Genomic DNA, 25,409 nt, shown 5'->3' on the forward strand with positions numbered 1-25,409 from the left:
TTCATCAGTGATCTGCCTCCACCAGGTGGTCATAATTAGGGTTATTCTCTGATGATGTGGCGTTCAACCCCATGTCCACCTCCTCCAGCCCATGCCAGTCTGAAGCAGGGTCTGTATAACATCCAGTTGACAAGCAGCAGGTCACACTCGCACCAGGTAATGATCATTGCAAACAAGAGAAAGCCCTGCCATATCCCCATGACTTTCAAAGCACCATCATTGCCCAATCTCCCACCATCAACATCTTGTTGGTCACTACTGACCAGAGGCTTAACTGGGCCAGCCACAAAAACCCAAAGACTGGGTGTTCTGATGAGTGGCTCACCCACTGATCCCTTAAATCCTCACCATCATTTATAAGGTTCAAGTCAGGAATGTGATAGAATACTCAGCACTCGCTTTGGTTGGTGCAACCACAGTAACACTCATCCTCAATACCATCTGGAATGGAGCACTTCGCACTCTGCCACTGGACTCAATATCCATCCTCTCCACCATTGGTGCATTGTGAATGCAGTATGGATGAGCGACAGAATCACAAGTTGAGGAAGAGGAAGGCCATTCAGCACATCTTAATTTATCCATCCAAAGAGATCTTAACATTCCTCGATGTAGCAATGAACCATTCCTCAAATGATTCCAGGATTTTTGCCTCCATACTCCAACTGGAAGTTTATTCCATATATTGATCACTCTGTGACACTGAAGAATTTCCTGATATCGGTCCTAAAATTAACTTTAATATAAAAGCAAAACACTGCGGATGCTGGAAATCTGAAATAAAAACAGAAAATGCTGGAAATACTCAGCAGGTCAGGCAGCATCTGTGCAGAGAGAAACAGAGTTAACGTTTCAGGTCGATGACGAAGTTCTGACGAAGGGTCATCGACCTGAAACGTTAACTTTGTTTCTCTCTCCACAGATGCTGCCTGACCTGCTGAGTATTTCCAGCATTTTCTGTTTTTATATTTAAAATTAACTTTTACTGGTTTGACCTTGTTTACAGATGAGCCTAGTTCTACTCCCCCAGTTTAAATTGAAGTATTATTCCAGATTATGGTATGCTGGCCTTCATTACAAGAGGATTTGAGTACAGGAGTAAAGAAGTCTTACTTCCAATTATATAGGGCCTTGGTGAGACCACACCTAGAGTACTGTGTACAATTTTGATCTCCTTACCTAAGGAAGGATATACTTTCCATAGAGGGAGTGCAACGAAGGTTCATGAGATTGATTCCTGGGATGGCGGGACTGTCATATGAGAAGAGATTGAGTAAACTAGGCCTGTATTCTCTTGAATTCAGAAGAATGGGAGGGGATCTCATTGAAGCATACAAAATTATTACAGGGCTTGATAGGATGGATGCTGGGAGAATGGTTCCCTTGGCTGGGGAGTCTAGAACCAGGGGCCACGGCCTCAAGACTCAAGGCCATTCAGGACTGAGATGAGAAGAAATTTCTTCACACAGAGGGTGGTGAATCTTTGGAATTCTCTACCCCAGAGGGCTGTGGAGGCTCAGTCATTGGGTATATTCAAAACAGAAGTCGATAGATTTCTGACTAGTAAAGGCATCAAGAGATATGGCAATAAGGCCGGTGAATGGAGTTGAGGCAAAAGACCAGCCATGATCTCATTGAATGGCGGAGCAGGCTCGAAGGGCCGCATGGCCTACTCCTGCTCCTATATAAGGGGTAAGCCATTTAGGACAGAGATGAGGAGGAATTTCTTCACCCTGAGAGTGGTGAACCTGTGGAATTCTCTACCAAAGAAGGCAGTAGAGGCCAATTCATTAAATACATTCAAGAAGGAGTTGGATATATTTCTTAAGGCTAAAGGGATCAAGGGATATGGAGAGAAGGCAGGAACAAGGTACTGAATTTGGATGATCAGCCATGATCTCATTGAATGGCGGCGCAGGCTCGAGGGGCCGAATGGCCTACTCCTATCTTCTATGTTTCTTATGTTCTTATGTATGTTTTCTATGCCCTTAACAACCTTGTATACCTCTACAAGGTCATGTCTCGGATGTCTCCTTTCCAGGCTAAAAAGCCCAAGTTTCTACAGTCTTTCCTCATAACTCACTGGCATTGGGGATCAGCCTCAGCTCCTTTCTGCACTACTGCCAGCTCCTGAATGTCTCTCTCGTCTCTTTGCAACCAGAACCGGACACAGTATTCAAAGTGCACCCTGACTAGAGCGTAGTAAGGTTTGATCACTACCTCCACTGACTACATTCTGCTATTTTGGTCCTGTAGTTCAACATCTGATTCACTTTATTTATTTCTGCTCTGCATTGGCTGGATTTGTTAGGTTTCAAGTCTACTAAGACTCCTAGGTCTCTTTCAACTTCATCCTTAGCTATCTCAACACCATTTGTAAGAGTACACGTCATTAATTAATAGCCTTTCATGTAGAACTTTATCAAAAGCCTTTTGGAGGTCACATACCACATTATAGAGCTTACCACGATCCACTTGGTTTGTCAATTCCTCAAAGAAGTCACGGTTGTTGGTCAGGCAGGATCTTTCCCTTCTGACTCAATGCTGACTGCTGTTAACGCGATTATTGTTGTACAAATGAGCCTTGTTTACTCCTGATAATCGATTTCATTATATTACATTGAATGAAACCAAGATGAGTACATCTGTAGTTGCTAGTGTCTGTTTTGTCACTTTTTGACTACGTGCACAGTACCCATTTCAAATCTACTGGTGCCTCCCAAGTGTACATTGGCTCCTTTACAATGAGAGTCAGTGTGGACCAGATTGGCTCCAGAGTCTCTTTCAGCACTCAGGGAAAATTAACATCTATCCCAGGGATTTTTATTTGCTTTGAGGCCATTTAGCCTGTCAACGTCTTCCATCTCATTTACAAGGTAGTCATTGATTTTACTTGAAGATTTGTTTGGAGAGGGCATGTTGCTCATGGCTTTCTTTGTGCACATTAGAACATTTACTAATTGGTGTTCATCCTCAGTTTCAAGCTCATTTGCATCTTTTATAGTTTTCAGCTCTTTCTTGACTGCCATATTGCGATTAATTAAAAGATTTTTATTATATATAAAAAAAACTATTATGCTTAGCAACAGCAGCTATGCTTTTTCTAGGTATGATGCACTGCTGCAACTCACCAAGGTTACTTCAACAGCATCTCCCACCTCGGCAACCTCTACCACCAAGGACAAGAGCAGCAGTCGTTAGAACACCATCACCTCCAAGTCACACACATTATCCTGACTTGGACATATACGCCATTCCTTCATTGTTGCTGGGTTAATATTCTGGAATTCTCTACCTAACACCATTTGTAGGAGTATCATCACAAGCACTGCAATGGTTCAGGGAGAAAGCTACCATCTTCTCAGGACAGTCAGGTATGGGCAATAATTACAGTCTTGCCAGCAGTGCCCATATCCTGAGAACAAATGAATAAAAACTACAGCCAACTTTAAAGAAACAAAATCAGGCATGAACAACTGATTTTGAGCTACAATTTGTTTACCTCCCCTGCTTTTAACGCACCTATTGCCAAGGTGCTACTCATCCTAGTGTAGTGCTGCACTGGCATTCTTCACAAGCTTCAGTGAATGCCAACCGGCTGTTGTAGGATACACCGGAAACAAGCCGGAACCTTCTTTTACCCGATATCCATATTTGTGCATTTGCCATCAGGGCTCATTAACTGTAATTTTAGTCTACAACAAATTAGCACCTCCAAAGTTTGATTAAAAAATACTTTCAGTCGTGCTGCACATGAGCACTAAAAATAAGACTCCTTTGAATGTAATCCAATTGCACGGCTATTCTTCCAACTATGCAACAACTTCATTTTCTGAAATGGGACCTGTGACCACAGGACAGACAATTATGTATCTCCTTAACCAATCAGATTGAAGAATTGTTATTGAACTGCACAGAACCAGAAAGTGTATAAAAATAACAACAGAAAATGCTGGAAAAACTCAGCAGGTCAGGCAACATCCGTGGAGAGAAATTTGAGTTGACGTTTCGGGTCGAACCCTTCTTCAAAATTTCTCTCCACGGATGTTGCCTGACCTGCTGAGTTTTTCCAGCATTTTCTGTTGTTATTTCGGATTTCCAACATCTGCAGTATTTTGCTATCGTACCAGAAAGTGTATGTTAGAATAGTGAATTCAATGTCAAATCAGGTGCAGAAAGCGAAAGTGGGGGAAAGAAAGATTGGATTAAGACAGAGAACAAATGAGACAAAGAAAAAGTTTTAAAAAAATTAATTAGATTTAAAAAAAATCTCCAACAATTAAAAGCTGAAGGGATGAGACTCCACAGTTGTAAAAGTTAATTTCCAGTGCCAGACAGGTTGTTTGGCAGTAATTAAGACTTATCATGCCGTTAAAAAGGGTACTTAGACTAAAATGGATAAGCCCCAACTTTGTGGCGAGTTTAGTCCACATCTATGACGGAAGTACAGGAACTTCACAGTGTTCAATACATTTGAATGGGGAGCTAGATGCGAGATGCCATTTTCGCGCAGCTTACAGTGGAGCAATAAGCTGTGGAGAGCAATTTCCAGATTTTCACATTTAACTGCGCAACTGCGCTCACCTGAAGCTGCTGTCCGATTTGCACATATATAATGAGCGCCGTTAGCCTCGCCATTAATTTTTTACAGTAAATTCTGGCTTATTATGTTGCAGTTAGCCATGTTTTTATTTCAACTGGGTGAAAAGCCAGAAAAATGGTTTAAAAAATTGCTGTCTACATAGACCAACACCAATTTTTACCGTGCAAAGTCAAATACAAAGTTGATTAGACTCCACAGGACCCCATAATTTTTCAGAACAGTAGGGGGTTTGGAAGTCACTGCGCATTTCCAGGACACAAATACTTTTACCTACTGATCACTAATTCCAATCCTAAATTCACATTAGCTGTGATATGATTTTAAGACACCTCCTGCTGCTAACAATTAACATAATGATTAATGTTTTATATTGCTCAACACAAATGACTTGATACAAGTAATGCAGTAGCATTAGGGTACGGTCATGTAGTGGTAAGGTTATTGGACTAGTAATCCAGAGGCCTGGACTGATAACTCAGAACGTAAGCTGAAATCTTACCATAACTGAATTCAAATTCTCAAACTGCCGTGGTATCAGTAGAAGTGACCATGAGGCTGTCAGATCATCATAAAAACACAACTGGTTCACTAGTGTGCTTTAGGAATGGAAACTTGCCGTCCTTACCTGGCCTGGCCTATGCCAACGTGGTTGACTCTTAACTACCCTCCAAAGTGGGCTAACAAGCCACTCAGATGAATCAAGCCATTACAGCAGTTCTAGAAGGCAGCCCATCACCACCACTTTCTCCAAGTAACATGGGATGGGCAATGAATGTCAGCAACGCCCACATCCCAAGAAAGAATAAAACAAGCTTAATGTTCACAGTCAATTATGCTGGTAAACAACACAAGTTATTAAAATTAATGACCAGTGAATCCATTTTTTTAAAGTTGGTTTTGACTGAGGGGAGAGTATTGGCCAAGGCACCAGGAGAAGGAGACAGAACACCAATGTAACATCGAATCCAAAGGACAGCATTTCTGACAATATAGTACTCCCTCATTACTGAAGTGAACGGTCAGCCTAGGTTATGCGCCAAGTCCTGAGTGAGTCTCAAACCTACAAACATTGACCCAGATATGAAAATGCCTAACCCCAAGCCTAGCTGGCAAAGCTAACAAACAAAAGTGCATCATATGTGCAATTCTACTCCATTTTAAAGCAATTGTTTACACATGAAGTATCATATACTCAAAGAATGAAACAGCACCGAAAGAGGCCATTCAGCCCATCATGCCTGTGCCGACTCTTTGGTAAAGCTAGCCAATTAATCCCACTCCCCTGCTCCTTCCCCATAGCCCCATACTTTTTTGCCCTTCAAGTATTCATCCAATTCTGCTACATTAGCAGCATCCTCTTCTCTAGTGAAGACAGAGGCAAAGTACTCATTTAGTACTTCAGCCATGCCCTCTGCCTCCACAAGATGATCTCCTTTTTGGTCCCTATTCGGGCCCACCCTTCCTTTGATGACCCTTTCACTATTTATGTGTTTATAAAAGACTTTTGGGTTCCCTTTTATGTTAGCCGTTAATCTATTTTCATACTTATCTTTGCCTCTCCTATTCCGGATCTGCTCTGTACTTTCTATATTCACCGTGGTTCTCTACTGTATTAACATTACAATCGTCAGAAGCCTCCTTTTTCATTCTCATTTTAACCTCTATGGGGGAGAAATTCAGTATCTCCCCGTTTGGGGTGCAATTATCGGCCGGGCGCAAAGTTTAGCGCCTGGCGCTGATTATTGCCTCAGACTGCAAACTTGGCTTCTATCAACCCTGGAGGTGATTGGAGCGCTAAATCAGGCGCTACACATCTCTCAAGGCGCTATGCCGAGGAGCATGGCGCTACCTCAGAGCGCTGGCGAAGCTCATCTGATGTCAGTCAGCAATGGAACACAGACACACTGGCGCCGGCCAGTTCTTAAAGGGGAGGGTCGATCTTGCTCTCCATCCACACCCTGCTCATTGCAGCCTTGAATCTCGGCCTGGAGAGACCTGTACATCAATTCTGCTGGAAAGAACAATGGTGAGGCCCAGGGAAAGAGCTCAGAGTGCAGCCCCCATAGTCTCTTCTAAATCGATGCAAGGAAGGTCAAATCAAAATGAACCTGCAAAGTGCTGCTCGGTACCCAGAACTACTTCACAGTGTTGAATCTCTCCAGAAGTGTCTCTCTCTTTCTGAATGTGTGGTGCGAAAATGTCGCCGACAAAGAGAGGCAGGAAGTGGCCGCCTTTAAATAGCACTCCCCCAGTCCCTTCCCGACTGCAAAACATTCCCCATAACCTGTCTTTGCTAGCGGCAGGCGCCAAGGCAGGGGGCGCCACTCAATATCCAGTCCTGGGCGCTACCGGGGCGTTGAACGCTCGACTGACGTCACGATCTGCGGGCGCAGGAGATCATGGCAGTAGTGTTTAGCACCGCCGCAAAATGTCTGGTCAATTTCGCGAGCGGCGCGAACATCGCCGCGCCCGGGCGCTAATTGCTTTGCGCCCCGTTAGCACGCTAACGGGAGGCACAAAGCAACCGAATTTTCCCCCCTATATCTTTAGACATCCAAGGAGCTCTAGCCTTAAATGCCCTTCCTTTCCCCCTCATAGGAATGCGTCTACTCTTTACCCAAACCACCTCTTGTTTGAAGGCCTCCCAAAGTAATAGTGCATTCTAAAATTTAAGAGTAATATACTGATCATGTGAGGAGTGCAGCACTTCAATACTATGACCAGAATTTTAGATTAATTTAAACTAATTTTCCCCTTTATACAGAACAGAGTTATTACCAGAAAAATATTGAGTAGGATTGCAAATACATGTCCTTCCTTTGAACATTTCCCCAAACTCCAATCTTTACATACATCAGCGATATATATATTTCATCAAAGAGAGGCAATTATTTAGTTTTGCAGGGAGAAATTGACTTAAACTAAACTCAGAATTAATCTCTTTAATTTAATGAGCTAGCTTTTACTTTGAATACAAATTCTATTAAATAAATATATAAAAATATCAGTACACTACAATAAACATTCCAGATTCTTTTTTGAGACCAAGTCATCTTGCTTCACCAATTATATCCATTAAACTCACAACTACCATTAAAAGCTACAAACAGCATATTGGAAGGGTAAATTTGGAATTTCTCCTTACTGTATTTCATGAAGATTCTTAGAATGCTTTAATTACTTTATATATTAAAGTCCATCCAAGATAGTACAAATAAAATTATTTCCATTTCCCAAGGGTAGACTCAATTTATATTCTATTACCCCATATGATTAAGGTTACTGAATTTGTGGACCACTGCTGTTTGGATAAGTGGTTGTAAATTGTGCATATTAAATAGTATACATACCTCATTTGGTTTTTGAGAGCCATCAGCACTAATTCGGAAAGATCCCACTTGAATAGTTCTTTTTGGATCCACTTTCTTAACTGCCCAGTCTATTTCATCTGCTAGTGCCCTGCAAACTTAAATAAAACAAAGTCAAGTCAAAACATAATGCAAAAAGAAAGTTTTTGAAAACTTAAGTATTGGCAGAACAGATATTTTCACAGAATCTAAAACATTCAGCTGCCTCATCAATTTGGTGATCTTCCTACCAAGGATTGCCATATACAAGAGTATGAATATAGGCATATGAAAAAAAGTTTTGAAAGTGAAACCCCCAAATTACAAACAAAAAAAACCCAGCTAAACTTAGAATACAAAAATGTGACTAAGACTTCCCTGGCATGATTACCGACTGAGACATTGCACATTATTTTTTTTTTTTTTATTCCTTCACGGGATGTGGGCAATGCTGGCAAGGCCAGCATTTATTGCCCATCCCTAGTTGCCCTTGAGAAGGTGGTGATGAGCCGCCTTCTTGAACCGCTGCAGTCCTTGTGGTGAAGGTACGCCCACAGTGCTGTTAGGGAGAGAGTTCCAGGATTTTGACCCAGCGACGATGAAGGAACGGAGATATACTTCCAAGTCAGGATGGTGTGTGACTTGGAGGGGAACTTGGAGGTGGTGGTGTTCCCATGCGCCTGCTGCCCTTGTCTTTCTAGGTGGAAAAGGTCGCGGGTTTGAGAAGTGCTGCCGAAGAAGCCTTGGCGAGTTGCTGCAGTGCATCTTGTAGATGGTACACACTGTAGCCGCGGTACGCCGGTGGTGGAGGGAGTGAATGTTTAAGGTGGTGGATGGGGTACCAATCAAACGGGCTGCTGTGTCTTGGATGGTGTCAAGCTTCTTGAGTGTTGTTGGAGCTGCACTCATCCAGGCAAGTGGAGAGTATTCCATCACACTCCTGACTGTGCCTTGTAGATGGTGGAAAGGCTTTGGGGAGTCAGGAGGTGAGACACTCGCCGCAGAATACCTAGCCTCTGACCTGCTCTTGTTGCCGCAGTATTTATGTGGCTGGTCCAGTTAAGTTTCTGGTCAATGGTGACCCCCAGGATGTTGATGGTGGGGGTTTCAGCGATGGTAATAAAAACATAAGAAATAGGAGCAGGAGTTGGCCATTTGGCCCTACGAGCCTGCTCTGCCATTCAATAAGATCATGACTGATCTTCTACCTCATCTCCACTATCTCCATATCCCTTAATTCCCTTAATATCCAAAAATCTATCAATCTCTGTCTTGAATATACTCAACAACTGAGCCTCCACAGCCCTCTGGGGTAGAGAATTCTAAACATTCATCACCCTCTGAGTGAAGAAACTTCTCATTTCAGTCCTAAATGGCCTACCCCTTATTCGAAGACTGTGACCCCCCTGGTTCTAGGCTCGCCAGCCAGGGGAAACATCCTCCCTGCATCTATCCTGTTAAGCCCTGTCTAGAATATAGGCCTCGTCTACTCAATTGATCCTCATAGGACAATCCCCCCATCCCAGGAATCAGTCTGGTGAACGTTTGTTGCACTCCCTCTATGGCAACTTTATCCTTCCTTGGGTAAGGAGCCCAAAACTGTACACAATACTCCTGGTGAGACCACACCAGGGCCCTATATAATTGAAGACAGACATCTTTACTCTTATACTCAAATCCTCTTGTAATAAAGTCAACATACTATTTGCTTTCCTCATTGCTTGCTGTGCTGTATGTTAACTTTGTGATTCATGTATAAGGACACCCAGGTCCCTCTGAACACCAATATTTCCCAATCTCTCACCATTTAAAAAATACTCTGCTTTTCTATTTTTCCTACCAAAGTAGAAACTTCACATTTCTCCACATTATATTCCATGTGTCATGTTCTTGGCCACTCACTTAGCCTGTCTATATCCCCTTGAAGCCTCTTTGCATCCTCCTCACAACTTACATTCCCACCTATCTTTGTATCATCAACAAACATGGATATATTACGTTAAGTCCCCTCATCAAAATCATTGATATAGATTATGAATAGCTGAGGCCCAAGCACTGATCCTTGCGGTACCCCACTAGTTACAGCCTGCCAACCCAAAAATGACCTGTTTATTCCTACTCTGTTTTCTGTCCGTTAACCAATCCTCAATCCATGCTAGTATATTACCCCCAATTCCATGAGCCCTAATTTTGTTTAATAACATCTTGTGTGGCACCTTATCAAATGCCTTCTTAAAATGCAAATACACCACATCCACTGGTTCCCCCTTATCTATTCTGCTAGTTCCAACCTCAAAAAACTCAAACAGATTTGTCAAACACTATTTCCCTTTCATAAATCCGTGTTGACTCTGCCCAATCCTATTATTTTCTAAGTTCCCTGTTACCACGTCCTTAATAATAAGATTCTAGCATTTTCCCTACTACTGATGTCAGGCTAACTGGTCTATAGTTCCCCGTTTTCTCTCTCCCTCCTTTCTTAAATAATGGGGTTACATTTGCTACCTTCCAATCCACAGGAACCGTTCTAGAATCTATGGAATTTTGGAAACTGACAACCAATGCATCCACTATCTCTATAGGCACCCGTTTCAAAATCCTAGGATGTAGGACATCAGGTCCAGGGGATTTATTGGCTTTCAATCCCATTAATTTCTCCAGTACTATTTTTTTTTACTAAATACTAATTTCTTTCAGTTCCTCATTCTCGCTAGAGCCTTGACTCTCTACTATTTCTGGGAAGTTTTTTGCATTGTCTTTCGAAGACAGACACAAAGGGCTTGATTTTAATTCCCGAGGCGGGTTGGAGTCAGGTTGCGCGGTGGGTAGGGTTGCGAAGGGGTGGAAAGTTTCCGGTAAATTTCCAGAAATTCTCCACAGGAAGTTTAGCTTGGGAATTTTGCCCAAAAAAGCACATGCTAGCATAATATTGTTTTTTGTATTTTTCATTTTTTTTTCCCCACAGGTCCTCTTATAAAATTAGAACAGAGATGGAATCTTAATTATTAAGGAATTTCTTAATCAATACATATTTATCATCTTACTTGGCTTGTTTTAATGATTACAATTTGTGTCTGACTGTGTCCTGATTGGTTGGATGAGTGGATGAGTGACTAGCTCCCTCTATTGGTGATGTAGCGTCATGCGTGCACAGGTCATGCTTCCATCACATGGAGCATCAGGAAAAATTTACTCACCCTGTTGCAATTGTGCTGATCGACTGCAGTTTAACACAGACGAATGCCCTTTATTTCTCTGCATAGAACAATGCCACGTTTACCGTCGGATGTGTGGAAGCATTTTACCCCAGGCATTAAAGATGGAAAGACCGTGTACATGTGCAAATACTATACAAAGCCATATGTAAAGAATGCCACAAAGATGCAGCAGCATTTATCCAAATGCAACAACTTCACTCAAAGCTCACAGCATTCAGCCCAGAGTTCCTCTGCTTCCATTCAAGAAGATGATGGTTCACATTCAGCATCAGGCTCCTGATCATCAGCAACTCCTGGCCCACTGGGAAGGTTCTTTGATACAATGGATAACCATAGCCAGAAGAATGCAGATGAGTGCCTTGCTCGAGCTGTATATGCGACAGGCTCACCCCTCATGCTCACAGCCAGTGTGTACCGGAAGAGATTTTTCAATGTTATTCGCCCTCCATACTGTCCTCCCACCAGACATGCTGGCCTAGAAATTCAGTCTGGCCACTTTTGGGGCGGTAAAGTCGGGCGGTCGCTAAAGTTAGCGCCCGCCGGAAAGTGTAGGCCACTTCACCGAAATTCAGTAGATTTGGCCAAGAGTTTGGGCGAGCGCTGAAACTGGCGTTGCACTGCTATCTTCAGGCGCTAAGCCAGCGATGCGGACTGATAACGCCGAGGCCGGGCGCAGCGCAGGTGCGGTCATGTTTTGATTGACAGCAGACACCCTGACGCCGGCCAGCTCTTAAAGGGGGAAGGGTCGACTTTGACTGCTGCCACGCCCTGCATAGTGGAGCCCTGCAGCTAGGCCTCAACACTGCTGGTGGACCCAAATAGCGCCTGAAGCCATGGAGAAGGCCCGTGAACGAGCGCAGCACTTCTCCCAGCATGCTTTGAGGGTGCTGGTTAATGGTGTGGAAAAGAGAGATCTTGTGCCCGGACAGTGGCAAGAAGGCTCCCAGGAGGCAGTACAGGAGAGCCTGGAAGAAAATCGCCCACAGGGTGTCATCCACCAGCGATGTCCCCAGGAGTGCGGACCAATGCCGCAAGAAGTACAACGACCTCACTCGGATGGTGAAGGTGAGTACCCTTTCCAGTGTCCTCCTCATCCTTGCATGTGCACCTCACATTATGGGCAAAGGGACCTCAAAGGCCTAATGGCCAGCCCTCCTCCCGCAGCTATGGCACTGGCATGATCATCAATAGCACTTTCTGCACTTAACACACTGGCCAAGCTATTCGACCATGGGAGGCAGTGCACACAGCAACAGGGCACCACATAGGCCAAGCTATTCGACCATGGGAGGCAGTGCACACAGCAACAGGGCACCACACTGGCCAAGCTATTCGACCATGGGAGGCAGTGCACACAGCAACAGGGCACCACACTGGCCAAGCTATTCGACCATGGGAGGCAGTGCACACAGCAACAGGGCACCACACTGGCCAAGCTACTCGACCATGGGAGGCAGTGCACACAGCAACAGGGCACCACACTGTACTTAGAGGCCGTCCTTTCTCTTGCAGGCCAAGCTGGCGCGGAATTTGAGGAGCCAGTCATAGAGTCATAGAGTTTTACAGCACAGAAAGAGGCCCTTCGGCCCATTGTGTCTGCGCCGCCCATCCATCCCTGTCCAGTCTAATCCCATTTTCCAGCATTTGGTCCATAGCCTTGTATGCAATGGCATTTCAAGTGCTCATCCAAATGCTTCTTGAATGTTGTGAGGGTTCCTGCCTCTACCACCCTTTTAGGCATTGAGTTCCACATTCCAACCACCCTCTGGGTGAAAAAGTTCCTCCTCAAATCCCCTCTAAATCTCCTGCCCCTTACCCTGAATCTATGCCCCCTTGTTATTGACCCCCCTACTAAGGGGAAAAGTTCCTCTTTGTCTACCCTATCTATGCCCCTCATCATTTTGTACACCTCAATCAGGTCCCCCCTCAGCCTTCTTTGCTCCAAGGAAAACAACCCCAGCCTGTTTAGTCTTTCTTCATAGCTGAGGCGCTCCATCCCAGGTAACATCCTGGTGAATCTTCTCTGCACCCTCTCCAAAGCAATCACATCCTTCCTATAGTGAGGCGACCAGAACTGCACACAGTACTCCAGCTGTGGCCTCACCAGCGTTTTGTACAGCTCCATCATAACCGCCCTGCTCTTATATTCTATGCCTCGGCTAATGAAGGCAAGTATCCCATATGCCTTTTTAACCACCTTATCTACTTGTTCCGCTGCCTTCAGAGATCTATGTACATGTACACCGAGGTCCCTCTGACCCTCTGTACTTCCTAGGGTCCTACCACTCATTGTGTATTCCCTTGCCTTATTTGTCCGTCCAAAATGCATCACCTCGCACTTTTCAGGGTTAAATTCCATTTGCCACTTTTCCGCCCATCTGACCAACCCGTCTATATCGTCCTGTAGCCTGAGGCTTTCCCCCTTGCAATTTACCACTCCACCAATTTTCGTGTCATCTGCAAACTTACTGATCATCCCTTTTACATTCTCATCCAAATCATTTATGTAGATCACAAACAACAAGGGACCCAGCACCGATCCCTGAGGTACCCCACTGGACACAGGCTTCCAGTCACAAAAGCAACCTTCGACCATCACCCTCTGCCTCCTGCCACTCAGCCAGTTTAGGATCCAACGCGCCAAGGCACCCTGGATCCCATGGGCTCTTACCTTCTTGACCAGTCTCCTATGCGGGACTTTGTCAAAAGCTTTACTGAAGTCCATGTAAACCACATCCACAGCATTTCCCTCATCCACCTCCCTAGTCACCCCCTCGAAAAATTCAATCAGATTTGTCAGACATGATTTACCCTTGACAAAGCCATGCTGACTATCCCCGATTAATCCTTGCCTCTCCAAGTGGAGACTAATTTTGTCCCTCAGAATTTTTTCCAATAATTTCCCTACCACAGATGTTAGGCTCACTGGCCTGTAATTCCCTGGTTTATCCCTGCTACCCTTCTTGTATAATGGTACTACATTAGCTGTTCTCCAGTCCTCTGGTACATCCCCTGTGGCCAGAGAGGTTCTGAAAATTTGTGTCAGAGCCCCTGCAATCTCCTCCTTTGTCTCCCACAGCAACCTGGGATACATCTCGTCCGGGCCTGGGGATTTATCGACTTTTTGGCCTGCTAAAACCGCTAGCACCTCCTCCCTCTCGATGCTAATATGTTCAAGTATGTCACAATCCCCTTGCCCGATTTCTATGTCTGCATCGTCTTTCTCCATAGTGAACACAGATGCAAAAAATTCATTTAAAACCCCGCCTACATCATCTGGTTCTACACACAGATTGCCACTTTGGTCCCTAATGGGCCCTACCCTTTCCCTGGTTATCCTCTTGCCCTTAATATACTTATAAAACATCTTAGGATTTTCCTTTATTTTGCTCGCCAGTGTTATTTCATGGCCCCTCCTCGCCCTCCTAATTTCTTTTTTAAGTATGCCCCTGCACTTTTTATACTCCTCTAGGGCTTCTTCCGTCTTTAGTCTTTTGTAACTGCCAAAAGCCCCCCTTTTATTTCTAATGCATTTTTGTATCTCCCTTGTCATCCAAGGTTCCCTTTGCTTGTTGGTCCCACCCTTGACCTTTACAGGAACATGTTGGCGCTGTACTCTCTCTATTTCCCTTCTGAAAGTCTCCCACTGTTTTGATGTGGATTTTCCTATAAGTAGCTGCTCCCAGTCCACTTTGGCCAGATCCTGCCTTATCATATTAAAATCGGCCTTCCCCCAATTTAGAACCCTTATTTCCGGGCCGTCTTTGTCTTTTTCCATGACCACCTTAAATTTCACCGAATTATGGTCACTGTCGCCAAAATGCTCTCCTACTGATACTTCCACCACTTGCCCGGCTACATTCCCCAGAATTAGGTCCAGTACCGCCCCCTCTCTTGTAGGACTTTCTACATGTTGGCTCAAAAAGCTCTCCTGGATGCACTTTAAGAATTCTGCACCCTCTAAGCCTTTCACACTCTGACTATCCCAATTTATATTGGGGAAGTTGAAATCCCCCACTATTATTACCCTATTATTTTCACACTTCTCTGAGATTTGCCTACATATCTGTTCCTCTATCTCCCCCTGACTGTTTGGGGGCCTATAGTACACTCCCAGCAAAGTGCTTGCCCCCTTTTTGTTTTTAAGTTCTACCCATATGGCCTCATTTGAGGAACCCGCTAATATATCATCCCTCCTTACAGCAGTAATTGACTCCTTAATTAATATTGCAACACCCCCTCCCCTTTTACACCCCCCTCTGTCTCGCCTGAAGATTCTATACCCCGGAATATTGAGCTGCCAGTCCTGACCCTCCCTCAACCATGTCTCCGTGATGGCAACAATATCGTACTCCCATGTGTTCAACAACAACTTCAGTTCATCCACCTTATTTGCAAGACTCCTTGCATTAAAATAAATGCCTTCCAGCCCTGCCATATTCCCTTTTGCCTTCACATATTTGCTCTGCCTTCCCAGCTGACTTGTTTTTTCCTCTGTATTTGGCTGTAAATCACCCCCTACTATAGCTCCACTCTGTACCCCATCCCCCTGCCAAGTTAGTTTAAACCCCCCCCAGCAGTGCTAGCAAACCTCCCCGCAAGGATATTGGTTCCCCTCTGGTTCAGGTGTAAACCGTCCGACTTGTACAAGTCCCACCTTTCCCAGAAGCAGACCCAGTGATCCAGGAAACTAAAGCCCTCCCTCCTGCACCATCCCTTTAGCCACGCATTCATCTGTTCTATCTTCCTATTTCTATACTCACTAGCACGTGGCACCGGGAGTAATCCAGAGATTACAACCTTTGAGGTCCTGCTCTTTAATCCTTCACCTAGCTCCCTAAATTCTTGCTGCAGGACCTCATCCCTCTTTTTACCTATGTCGTTGGTACCAATGTGGACCACGACCTCTGGCTGTTCACCCTCCCCCTCCAGAATGCCACCGGGGGAGGCCGTCCCCAGTACCAGGCGCTCAGTGAGCTGGAGGAGAGCGTGGCTCGACTCATGCGTGGCCGGGTGACTGGCCCTGTTGCCATTGGAGATGCGGACCCTGTACTGGGACCCACTGGTAAGGACATGACCGGTTGGACCTCTCTCGTTGCCCTTGCGCTTCAGATCTACATCCTTTCCCACTGTCCGACCAATGCGCATAATGCCACCACTCATGCCTCCCTCGCTGACGCCCTGTCCTCACTCTAAAGCTACTCTTGTGCCTTCCTGCTTTCAGCTGGTGAGGAGGAGGTGGTCCCTGAAGCTCAGAGTGCCAGGCCCTTGGAGGAGGAGGACGACGAGGACCAGGAGGAAGGCGGCACATCGGGGGCACCCTCATCCGCGCCAGGGGATGGCAATGGAGGGGAGACGTCTGGCCTGGAGGAGAGGCAGGGGGAAGTGTTGCAGGGGGGTGTAGCTCCTGGGCCCAGTGGGGTCGAGGCACGCGGGAAGGGTCGGGCAGCACGGCGGCCTTCTCCCCAGAGGGGGGAAGTGTTGCAGGGGAGGGCAGTTCCTGGGCCCAGTGGGGTCGAGGCACGCGGGAAGGGTCGGGCAGCTCGGCGGCCTTCTCCCCAGAGGGGGGAAGTGTTGCAGGGGAGGGCAGTTCCTGGGCCCAGTGGGGTCGAGGCACGCGGGAAGGGTCGGGCACCTCGACGGCCTTCTCCCCAGAGGGAGAGTCCGCCCTCCAGTCCGGAGACGGTCCTCGCCCAGGAGGTGCGCCTCCTTGATGAGATGTCCGCTGCGTCGGAGCGGCGCCACAAGGAGTTCATGGGGGTTGTGGGACAGTTGCCTCAGGCCATTGAGTCTCTGGCTCATAGTGTGGTCGCTTTCGGGGAATCACAGGCCAGGGGGGTCGAGCAACTCGTGGCAGCACACGACAGGGGTGTCCAGCAACTCGCGGCAGCGCAGGACAGGGGTGTCCAGCAACTCGCGGCACCGCAGGACAGGGGTGTCCAGCAACTCGCGGCAGCGCAGGACGCGAGTCCATGAGTGGTGCCGTCCAGACACTGGCAGATCTGATGCGGGCACATACCAGGGCAGTTCAGGCACTCACTTCTGCCACACTCGCTGTGGCGCGGAGGCATCGCCAGGGCACCCGCCGCCCTGCTGCAGCACAGCGGTCTGGCCTCCAGCAGATTGCTGCGCTTGCTGCACTGCCAGCCCGGCCGAGTGCCAGTGTCTCTGGCAAACAGCGCGCGCCTGGCATCAGCCAGCTTGCCCCCATTGGTGCAGCCGACACTGCCACTCCCCCAGCCAAGGTGTGACGAGCTGCTGCTGAGACTGATGCTGGCCAGCCACAGCTGCAGCAGTCAGCAGCCGGCCCCTCCCGGGCCGGGCCTCGTCTAGGCCGACCCCCAAGGGCATCTGCCGTCACGCATTGTGGCCCTCATGAGCCTTCCCCCAGCCTTGCCACACCCACAGGGCCCAGGTTGAGGCGGAGCAGCAGGTCGGGCAGGGGCCGGAGAAGCCTGCATAAGGACTCGCCCTCTCGGCACACCCAGTAGAGTGTGGTGATAGTGGTTTTTTTGATATGGGGGTGTTTGTGTTCTGGGGGGGGGGGGGGCTTATTTTGGTAAGGCCAAAGATGAAGGCATTTTTTGTTTTTATGGGGGTGTTTGTGTTGTGGAGGGGGGGGCTTATTTTTGTAAGGCCGATGATGAAGGCCAATTGGATGGGCAAGTTTTGTTATTCCTCCCCAGGTTGTGGGAGTGACAGATGTTTTTGACTGTTTTTTGGGGGTCTCGTCTGTTTTTCTGTTTCATGTGGGAAGGGCCCTGAGTTTGTAAAATAAAGCTTTTTATTTATTCAGCATGTCCAGGTGTCATGTTTCAAGTGGTTGTTGCGTTAACCGGCTGAGGGCTTGCGGAGCGGCTGCATTCAGGTGCGTTCATTGCCACAGGCCATTCCCTGACAGGGGGCCTAGAAGTGTCGTTCAATAAGCCGCCGGCGGACGGCCCTTGGACCTTGTGGCTCCCTCCTGGGCTGGTACTCCTCCTCCTCCTCCTCCTCCTCCTCATGGTCCTCCTGCTCGTCCTCCTGAGGTGGTGGTGCAACGTCAGGTGGCAGTGCCTGAGTCCTGCGGATAGCCAGGTTGTGCAGCATGCAGCACACGACGACGAACTGGGAGCCTCGATCCGGCGAATACTGCAGAGATCCGCCTGAACGATCCAGGCAGCGGAACCGTTGCTTGAGGACGCCAATCGTTTGCTCTATGATGTTCCTTGTGGCTTGATGGCTTTCGTTGTATGCCTCCTCCGCTGGGGTCCTGGGCGCGCGGAGCGGGGTCATGAGCCATGTACACAAAGGGTAGCCCTTGTCCCCAATAAGCCATCCCCTTGGTGGAGGCTGTGCCTCGAACATGTCAGCCACAGTAGTCTGGCGCAGGATAAATGCATCGTGGCTGCTTCCTGGAAAGCGGGCATTGACAGCTAGGATGCGCTGCCTGTGGTCACACACCAGCTGTACATTGAGGGAATGGTAGCCCTTCCGGTTGCGGTAATCCTCGGCATTGTCGATAGGTGCCCGCATAGCCACATGCGTGCAGTCAATGGCGCCCTGCACCATGGGGAAGTCCGCGATCCTGGCAAATCCGACTGCATGCTGCTCCTGCCTCTCTAGGGTCATGGGGAAGGAGATGAATTGGTGTCTCCTCGCGAAAAGTGCATCGGTGACCTGCCGGATGCAGCGATGCGCGGCGAACTGGGAGATGTTCGCTATGTCCCCAGCAGCGGCTTGGAAGGAACCGCTTGCATAAAAGTTCAGAGCCACCGTGACCTTCACCTCCACCGAGAGAGACGTCCTGCACATCAGCTGTGGACGCAGATCTCTGTGAAGCAGCTGGCAGATCTCTGCAACCACCTCCCTTCTGAAGCGCAGCCTCTTAACACAATGCGCCGCAGTCATGGTGAGATAGGACACCTGCTGCCGGTATTGCCTGAGTGGGTAAGGCCTACGTTGCCGACGCCTGATGGCCCCTCTGCGTCTAGGCATGGCTGGCCCTCTCACACAGCGTCTGCGAGCCCTTCGCACATAATGCTGCAACTGAGGGTTGGAACCCCATACAGCCCCCATAATAAACTTGCAAACAGTGAAATCACAATGATTCAAATGTCAAAGCTCTGGCCAGAAGCCAAAAATACCTCTATGTTGTCCCAAATCAGTAAGCTCTGTTCCTTGGTCTCTGTCCAGAAATCCAAAGCAGTAAAGTCATTGCAGCAAAATGGCTGGGCTTTATAGGTCAGTGTAAGTGCCCTTTAATTAGCGCTCCCCGAGGCCCACAGGGCCTCTGTTGCGTTCCACTTCACAGTTCTTAACAGCGCCACGCCCACATTGGGCGGGCACCACTGAATTTCCGGTTTGGGGCGCACAAACAGCGTTGCACGACGAAATGACGTCATAAGCTGCGCGCGCAGCTGAGCGGGCGCAAACACTTTGCGCCGGCGCTAAATGTCTACTGAATTTGGGCGCAGGCGCAGATCGGCCTGCGCCCGGGCGCTAAGTGCCTAGCGCTGGAAATATACCCCTCTTATGGCGTTAACGGCTGGCGAACGCAACTGAATTTCTAGGCCGCTTTATCTACTTATTTGCTGGAGACTGAGTATAACAGAGTCCAAGGAAAGCTCAAAGAAACGATAGAGATGGCAGACTGTGTTGCAGATATCTCAGATGGGTGGTCAAATGTACGAGGGGAGGGTATCAAACAACATCGACTCCACTCCTCTCCCAGTGTTCAAGAGCACAGACACGAAGGACAACAGACACACAGGCACATACATTGCTGATGAGCTGAAAGCAGTCATCAATGATTTTGGATCACAAAAGGTCTTTGCAGTAGTTACTGACAATGCTGCGAATATGAAGGCTGCTTGGGCTCAAGTGGAGGAGGCCTACCCTCATATTACGTCTATTGGGTGCGCAGCTCATGGGCTCAACCTGCTCCTCAAGGACATCATGGGTTTGAGAACCATGGAAACACTGTACAAGAGAGCCAAGCAAGTTGTTAAGTATGTCAGGGGAAAACAGGTAGTTGCAGCAACCTACAACTCCAAGCAAACGACAAAGAACAAGAACACCACACTGAAGCTGCCCAGCAACACTAGATGGGGTGGCGTTGTCATAATGTACAGCAGCCTTCTGGAGGGTAAGGAGTCGCCTCAAGAAATGGCAATATCCCAGTCTGGGGATATGGAAACCACCATCAAGAAAATACTGCTGGATGATGTGTTTTAGGAGAGAGTGGTTAGCAGCCTTAAACTACTCTCCCCAGTAGCACCTGCAATTGCTCAGATTGAAGATGATGCTGTCTTGTCAGATGTTCTCAGGCTTTTTGCTAATTTAAAAGAACAAATCAGCATCACCCTACCCACATCCCTGCTGCTCAAAGCAGAGGAGAAGGCAATTGTTCAATTCATACAGACGCGTCAAGAATTTTGTGTTGAGCCGATTCATGCTGCAGCATACATGCTGGACCCAAAGCATGTTGGGAGACCAATACTTTCTGGAGAACAGATCAACAGCGCTTAGTGTGATTTCTACCCTCTCACGCCACCTCAATCTGGACATGGGCAAAGTTCTGGGAAGTCTGGCAAAGTTTTCTATCAAGCAAGGTCTTTGGAATGGGGACGGGATATGGGAATCATGCAAGCATATCAGTGCACATACCTGGTGGAAGGGACTTTGTGCATCTGAGGCCCTGTCACCCATTGCATCGGTGATGCTCCAGATCCCACCTTCATCAGCGGCCTCTGAACGAAACTGGTCAGTTTTTGGGAATACACATACAAAAGGTGCGCAACAGGCTGACTAACAAGAGAGTGGAGAAACTGGTGGCTATCCGGGCGAACCTACAACTTATTGAGCCAGATACAGAAGTGTCCACCACACAGCTAGACAGTGACACAGAGGAGGAAATGGACACGTCAGAGCCAGAGTATCAGGAGGAGCAATGATGAGTAGAAAACTCAGAAGACTCATGAGTAGAAGACTCAAAGGGACAAAATAAGGACAAATTACAGGCTAAATAAGCTGACGCTCTTTTTATTTTATTTTAGATGGGTCCTTTTTGTGGGGTTTCAATAAAGTTCAAAATTATAACCTAAATAAAGTTTTGAAAGCCTGTTTTTATTTGTATGGAACAGTATGTCTATTTTGATGACAAAGATAATATAAGGGTCAGAGACAAAAACCATCAGTGTGCAAAAAAACTCAAAATTTCCATAAATTCCCAAAAATTCCCATGGAACGTTTCCTCTTAAAAATTCCCAGAATTTTGCAACCCTAGTGGTGGGCGGGTTCCGGAGCCGCTTCTGGTGGGATCAGCTGCTGATGTCCGATTTTGATTCAATGAGCTTGTTGATGTCAATGAGGCGCGCTGGCCAGTCTAATGAGTGCGATCGGGTTGGCTGGCTGCCTCTGATGACATCATAGCAGCTGCCATTCAACCTAAGCCTCTCTCTTGTGGTTTCCTGGACTTATTGATCTATACACAATGACTTCTTCCAGAGGGAAGGCAGCGCCTCGATTTAAATGATGACTCCCTCCATGCTCTTGTCAGAGGGCGCAGGGAGATTCTCTTCCCTCCTGATGGCCGGAGGAAGCCTCCTCAGGAGACCAAGGCAGCCTGGCTGCACATTACTGATGAAGGGTCCCAGACCTGAAACGTTAACTCTGTTTCTCTCTCCACGGATGCTGCCTGGCCTGCTGAGTATTTCCAGCATTTTCTGTTGTTATTGCACATTACTGAGGAGGTCAGTGCAAGGTCCATATGTTCACGCTCATGGATCCAGTGCCAAAAAAGGTTTAATGATCTTGTGCGAACATCAAAAGTGAGTATCCCATCACACTTGCCTTCAATCTGCTTCCCTTCTCATCACCAGCACTCTGCATTGTAAGCCTGCTCCTCCACATACCAACTTACCCTTACTTTCCTTGCACCCTTACCTATTCATCTCTGTCTCTGCACTGAATCACTTCAGCATCCTGCCTATGCACCCCTTAAACTCGCTCTCAGTCATGCAGTGACAACTAACAATGCATAGGGAGCTAGCTTCCTCTTGGCACCGTACCCCATCTTAGTTTCCCTCAAAGCTTCTATGGTAGGGATTATTCACACTCCCTTCATCACTGTGGCTGAAACACCACTTGTGTCCCTCCTTGCAGGAAAAGATAGCCCACAATAAGGAGAGAGCACTGACTGGAGGAGGAACACCTACCCTAGTAACATTGACCAGTGCTGAGGAGGCTGCATACGAGATTGTTGGAGGTGGCGAGGGCCTGGAAGTGGGCGATGGAGAGACGAGCACACTAGAGGAAGCTGGTGACATAATAGAGTTTCATCCCTCTCAGATTGCAATGGCATATGATGTTCATAGGGAATCACATTGTACCATCTGCTCAAAAGGATGTGTTTGCGACATCAATCTCATGTCTAAATCATGCCTTTACTCTCCCACAGGACCATCGAGCGCCCCCCCCCCCTCCCCACGATCCAGGATGAAGAGCCGGACAACTCCTAAGGAACCTGAAGCCTGAGGGAGCAGCGTCACCAGGACTCAGCACACCCAGCACCAGCGCAGCAATACACCTCGGTGGGGCCCTCACGAATTATAGTGTTGCAACCTGGTCTATCACAGCGCACAAGTGAGCATCAGCAGATGGTGGAGACAGCAACAGCAGTGGAGAGTCCTCGGCAGAGGTCGCAGGACTCTCTTAGCTCTGCTGAGCTGCATACAGACGCTGTGCCTCTGGGACCATCCAGAAAGAGCGTTTTGGGAAATACAGGAACAAGTGCGGGTGTCTCTGGAAGGGTTCGCTTCCAGGGTTAGTGCGAGTGTGGATAGAATGGAGGAGTCCATCTCTAACATCAGCACTGCCGTGGTGGAGGCAATGGCACATGAGCACACCACCATAGATAGGATGGCAACCTCCATGGATAGGATGGCTACCGTCATGGAGGAAATAAGTCGCCAGAGTGAGGAAAACATGGTGACTGTTCAAAATACAATGTCATCTCTGAACGAGCGATGGGCAGCTATTGAGCAGAGACCAGAGCTTCATGGACGTCCTTGTAATAAGGACTGTCAGTGCAGATACTGGTCCTCATGGTCACCCTGATGTGCAGCAAGGTGCTCTCCAGCCACTTGCCAGCACTGAGGTGCAGCTGACCCATGAGAGGGATGTTGTTGGCAGGACACAAGTGTGGGCTCCTCTCAAAGCACTCACACAACCATGCCACTGCGGAGTCCTCGGTCAGAGACCCACTTTGTGGAGACAACTGAGATGGCTAGTTCAGCCCCTGCACAGCCACAGGAAGAGCAGACTGTTGAGGAGCTCTCCCAGGCTCCCAAACCCGGCGGTCGCCTGCCAAAAACATCTAAGCAGGTACAGCATCCTAGTCAGCAAGGTGCCTCTACATCTGCTGAAGCCACAGGGGAAGCACCATGTAGAAGCACGCGCAAGAGAAAGATTAAGCACCTATAGTCACAAGGGGACTCACTTGGGTGCATTGTCTATTTTTCCCCCTGACTTGTTGCTTTATTATCCTTTTGTCATGTGTAAAAGAAAAATTATGGCACACAGTTGATTGTGTGGCCTGTGTGTTCTGGGAAATGGCAAAAGCACATTGAGGGCTCAGGGCGAATTGCTTTTGTAATGCTTATGGTGAAAGTGATGGGAAATAACAGGGTATAGCAAAGATGATGTATGATGTTGGACAAATGTCACCTGCAATTACAGAGCCATATGGTAGCCACCTATGGTTGAAGAGTAAGCTTATGCTAATGTGGCATGGCAATGTGCATACCTTGCTTGACAGGCAGCAGCAAACTGGAGAGATGCTGTATTGGTCACAACAGGGCATGCAAGGCGCCCCTCGTCCTCCTCCTCTTCCCAGTAAGATCTGCGCTGAGCCACGCGGCTGCTGCTCATCCGATTATGAGGACCAGGATGAGAGGGCATAAATTTTTCCCATCCCCTTGCTATAGATTTCATTTGAGGCAATAAGCTTGCAAGCGCACAGTCGACGTGGCCTGAAATTATTCCATTCAGGTTGCACTGCAGATGGGTGTCAGCTTGAAGTCACAAGGTCAGTAGATGTGCAAAATCTTATCCCATACCTACAACAGCAAAGTTGTTGCATTTGAATGTCAGCCATGTTTCAGGGGCGCTTTTAAAGCGCTCCACCAATGCATACAAACCATGTCCTCCAGCAACAACAACAGAAAATGCTGGAAAAACTCAGGTGGTCAGGCAACATCCGTGGAGAGAAATTTGAGTTGACGTTTCGGGTCAAACCCTTCTTCAAAACTGGAAAGAAAAGAAAATAGATCGAAGGCAGGGCTGCGATCGGACAAAAGAATAAAAGAAACAAAAGAAGTAAAAGAGACAATAAAAGGTATTAGAAGCTAGACGAGATGGTAATAGGCTGAGATTAGGTGTAAAGTGTACTGGCAGGGCAAGAGATAGCTGCCAGGTGTGAAAGAAACAAAAGGAAAGGGGGGGGGGGGAAAGGAGTGGAAAAATTACAAGAAAAAATGAAATAGGAGCCGAGGTTATGATCTGAAATTGTTGAACTCGATATTGAGTGCCTAAGGCACTCTGCAGCCTTCCGGACTCAATATCGAGTTCAACAATTTCAGATCATAACCTCGGCTCCTATTTCATTTTTTCTTGTAATTTTTCCACTCCTTTCCCCCCCCCCCCCCCCCTTTCCTTTTGTTTCTCTCTCACACCTGGCAGCTATCTCTTGCCCTGCCAGTACACTTTACACCTAATCTCAGCCTATTACCATCTCGTCTAGCTTCTAATACCTTTTATTGTCCCTTTTACTTCTTTTGTTTCTTTTATTCTTTTGTCCGATCGCAGCCCTGCCTTCGATCTATTTTCTTTTCTTTCCAGTTTTGAAGAAGGGTTCGACCCGAAACGTCAACTCAAATTTCTCTCCACGGATGATGCCTGACCTGCTGAGTTTTTCCAGCATTTTCTGTTGTTATTTCGGATTTCCAACATCTGCAGTATTTTGCTATGTCCTCCAGCAACTCTGCTCCTTGAACCTGGCCTGTTTGACAAGTCGGAAAACAGGAGCCAGAAGCATGAAAATGGGAAACTATAAAAATAGGATTAGCAAGGCAGTTAACAGGCTGTTAACTGCCTTAACTACCTGTCCCACCGGTTCCAGTCAGGTCAGTTTGGGAGCGGCGAAACAGACACTCATGAAAATCGGGTGGGGGCAGGATGGAGGCGGATTGGGTGTCTGAA

The 25,409-nt window shown here is 47.3% G+C and overlaps 1 protein-coding gene across 4 annotated transcripts in view; it reads right to left on the bottom strand.

The window, feature by feature from the left end:
* Positions 1-25,409, bottom strand: part of LOC147116998 (protein canopy homolog 1-like) — a 101,943-nt gene that overhangs the window by 23,781 nt on the left and 52,753 nt on the right. For all 4 annotated transcript variants that reach the window (XM_085987525.1, XM_085987526.1, XM_085987523.1 and 1 more), the window contains exon 2: positions 7,954-8,069. In XM_085987525.1, coding sequence (XP_085843651.1) covers positions 7,954-8,069 — 116 coding nt within the window. The remainder of the gene's footprint in view (positions 1-7,953; positions 8,070-25,409) is intronic.

The sequence above is a fragment of the Somniosus microcephalus genome, chromosome 5, assembly GCF_052327205.1.
Source record: "Somniosus microcephalus isolate GS21.2 chromosome 5, FLI_Smic_1.0, whole genome shotgun sequence".
NCBI classification, from domain to species: Eukaryota; Metazoa; Chordata; class Chondrichthyes; order Squaliformes; family Somniosidae; genus Somniosus; species Somniosus microcephalus.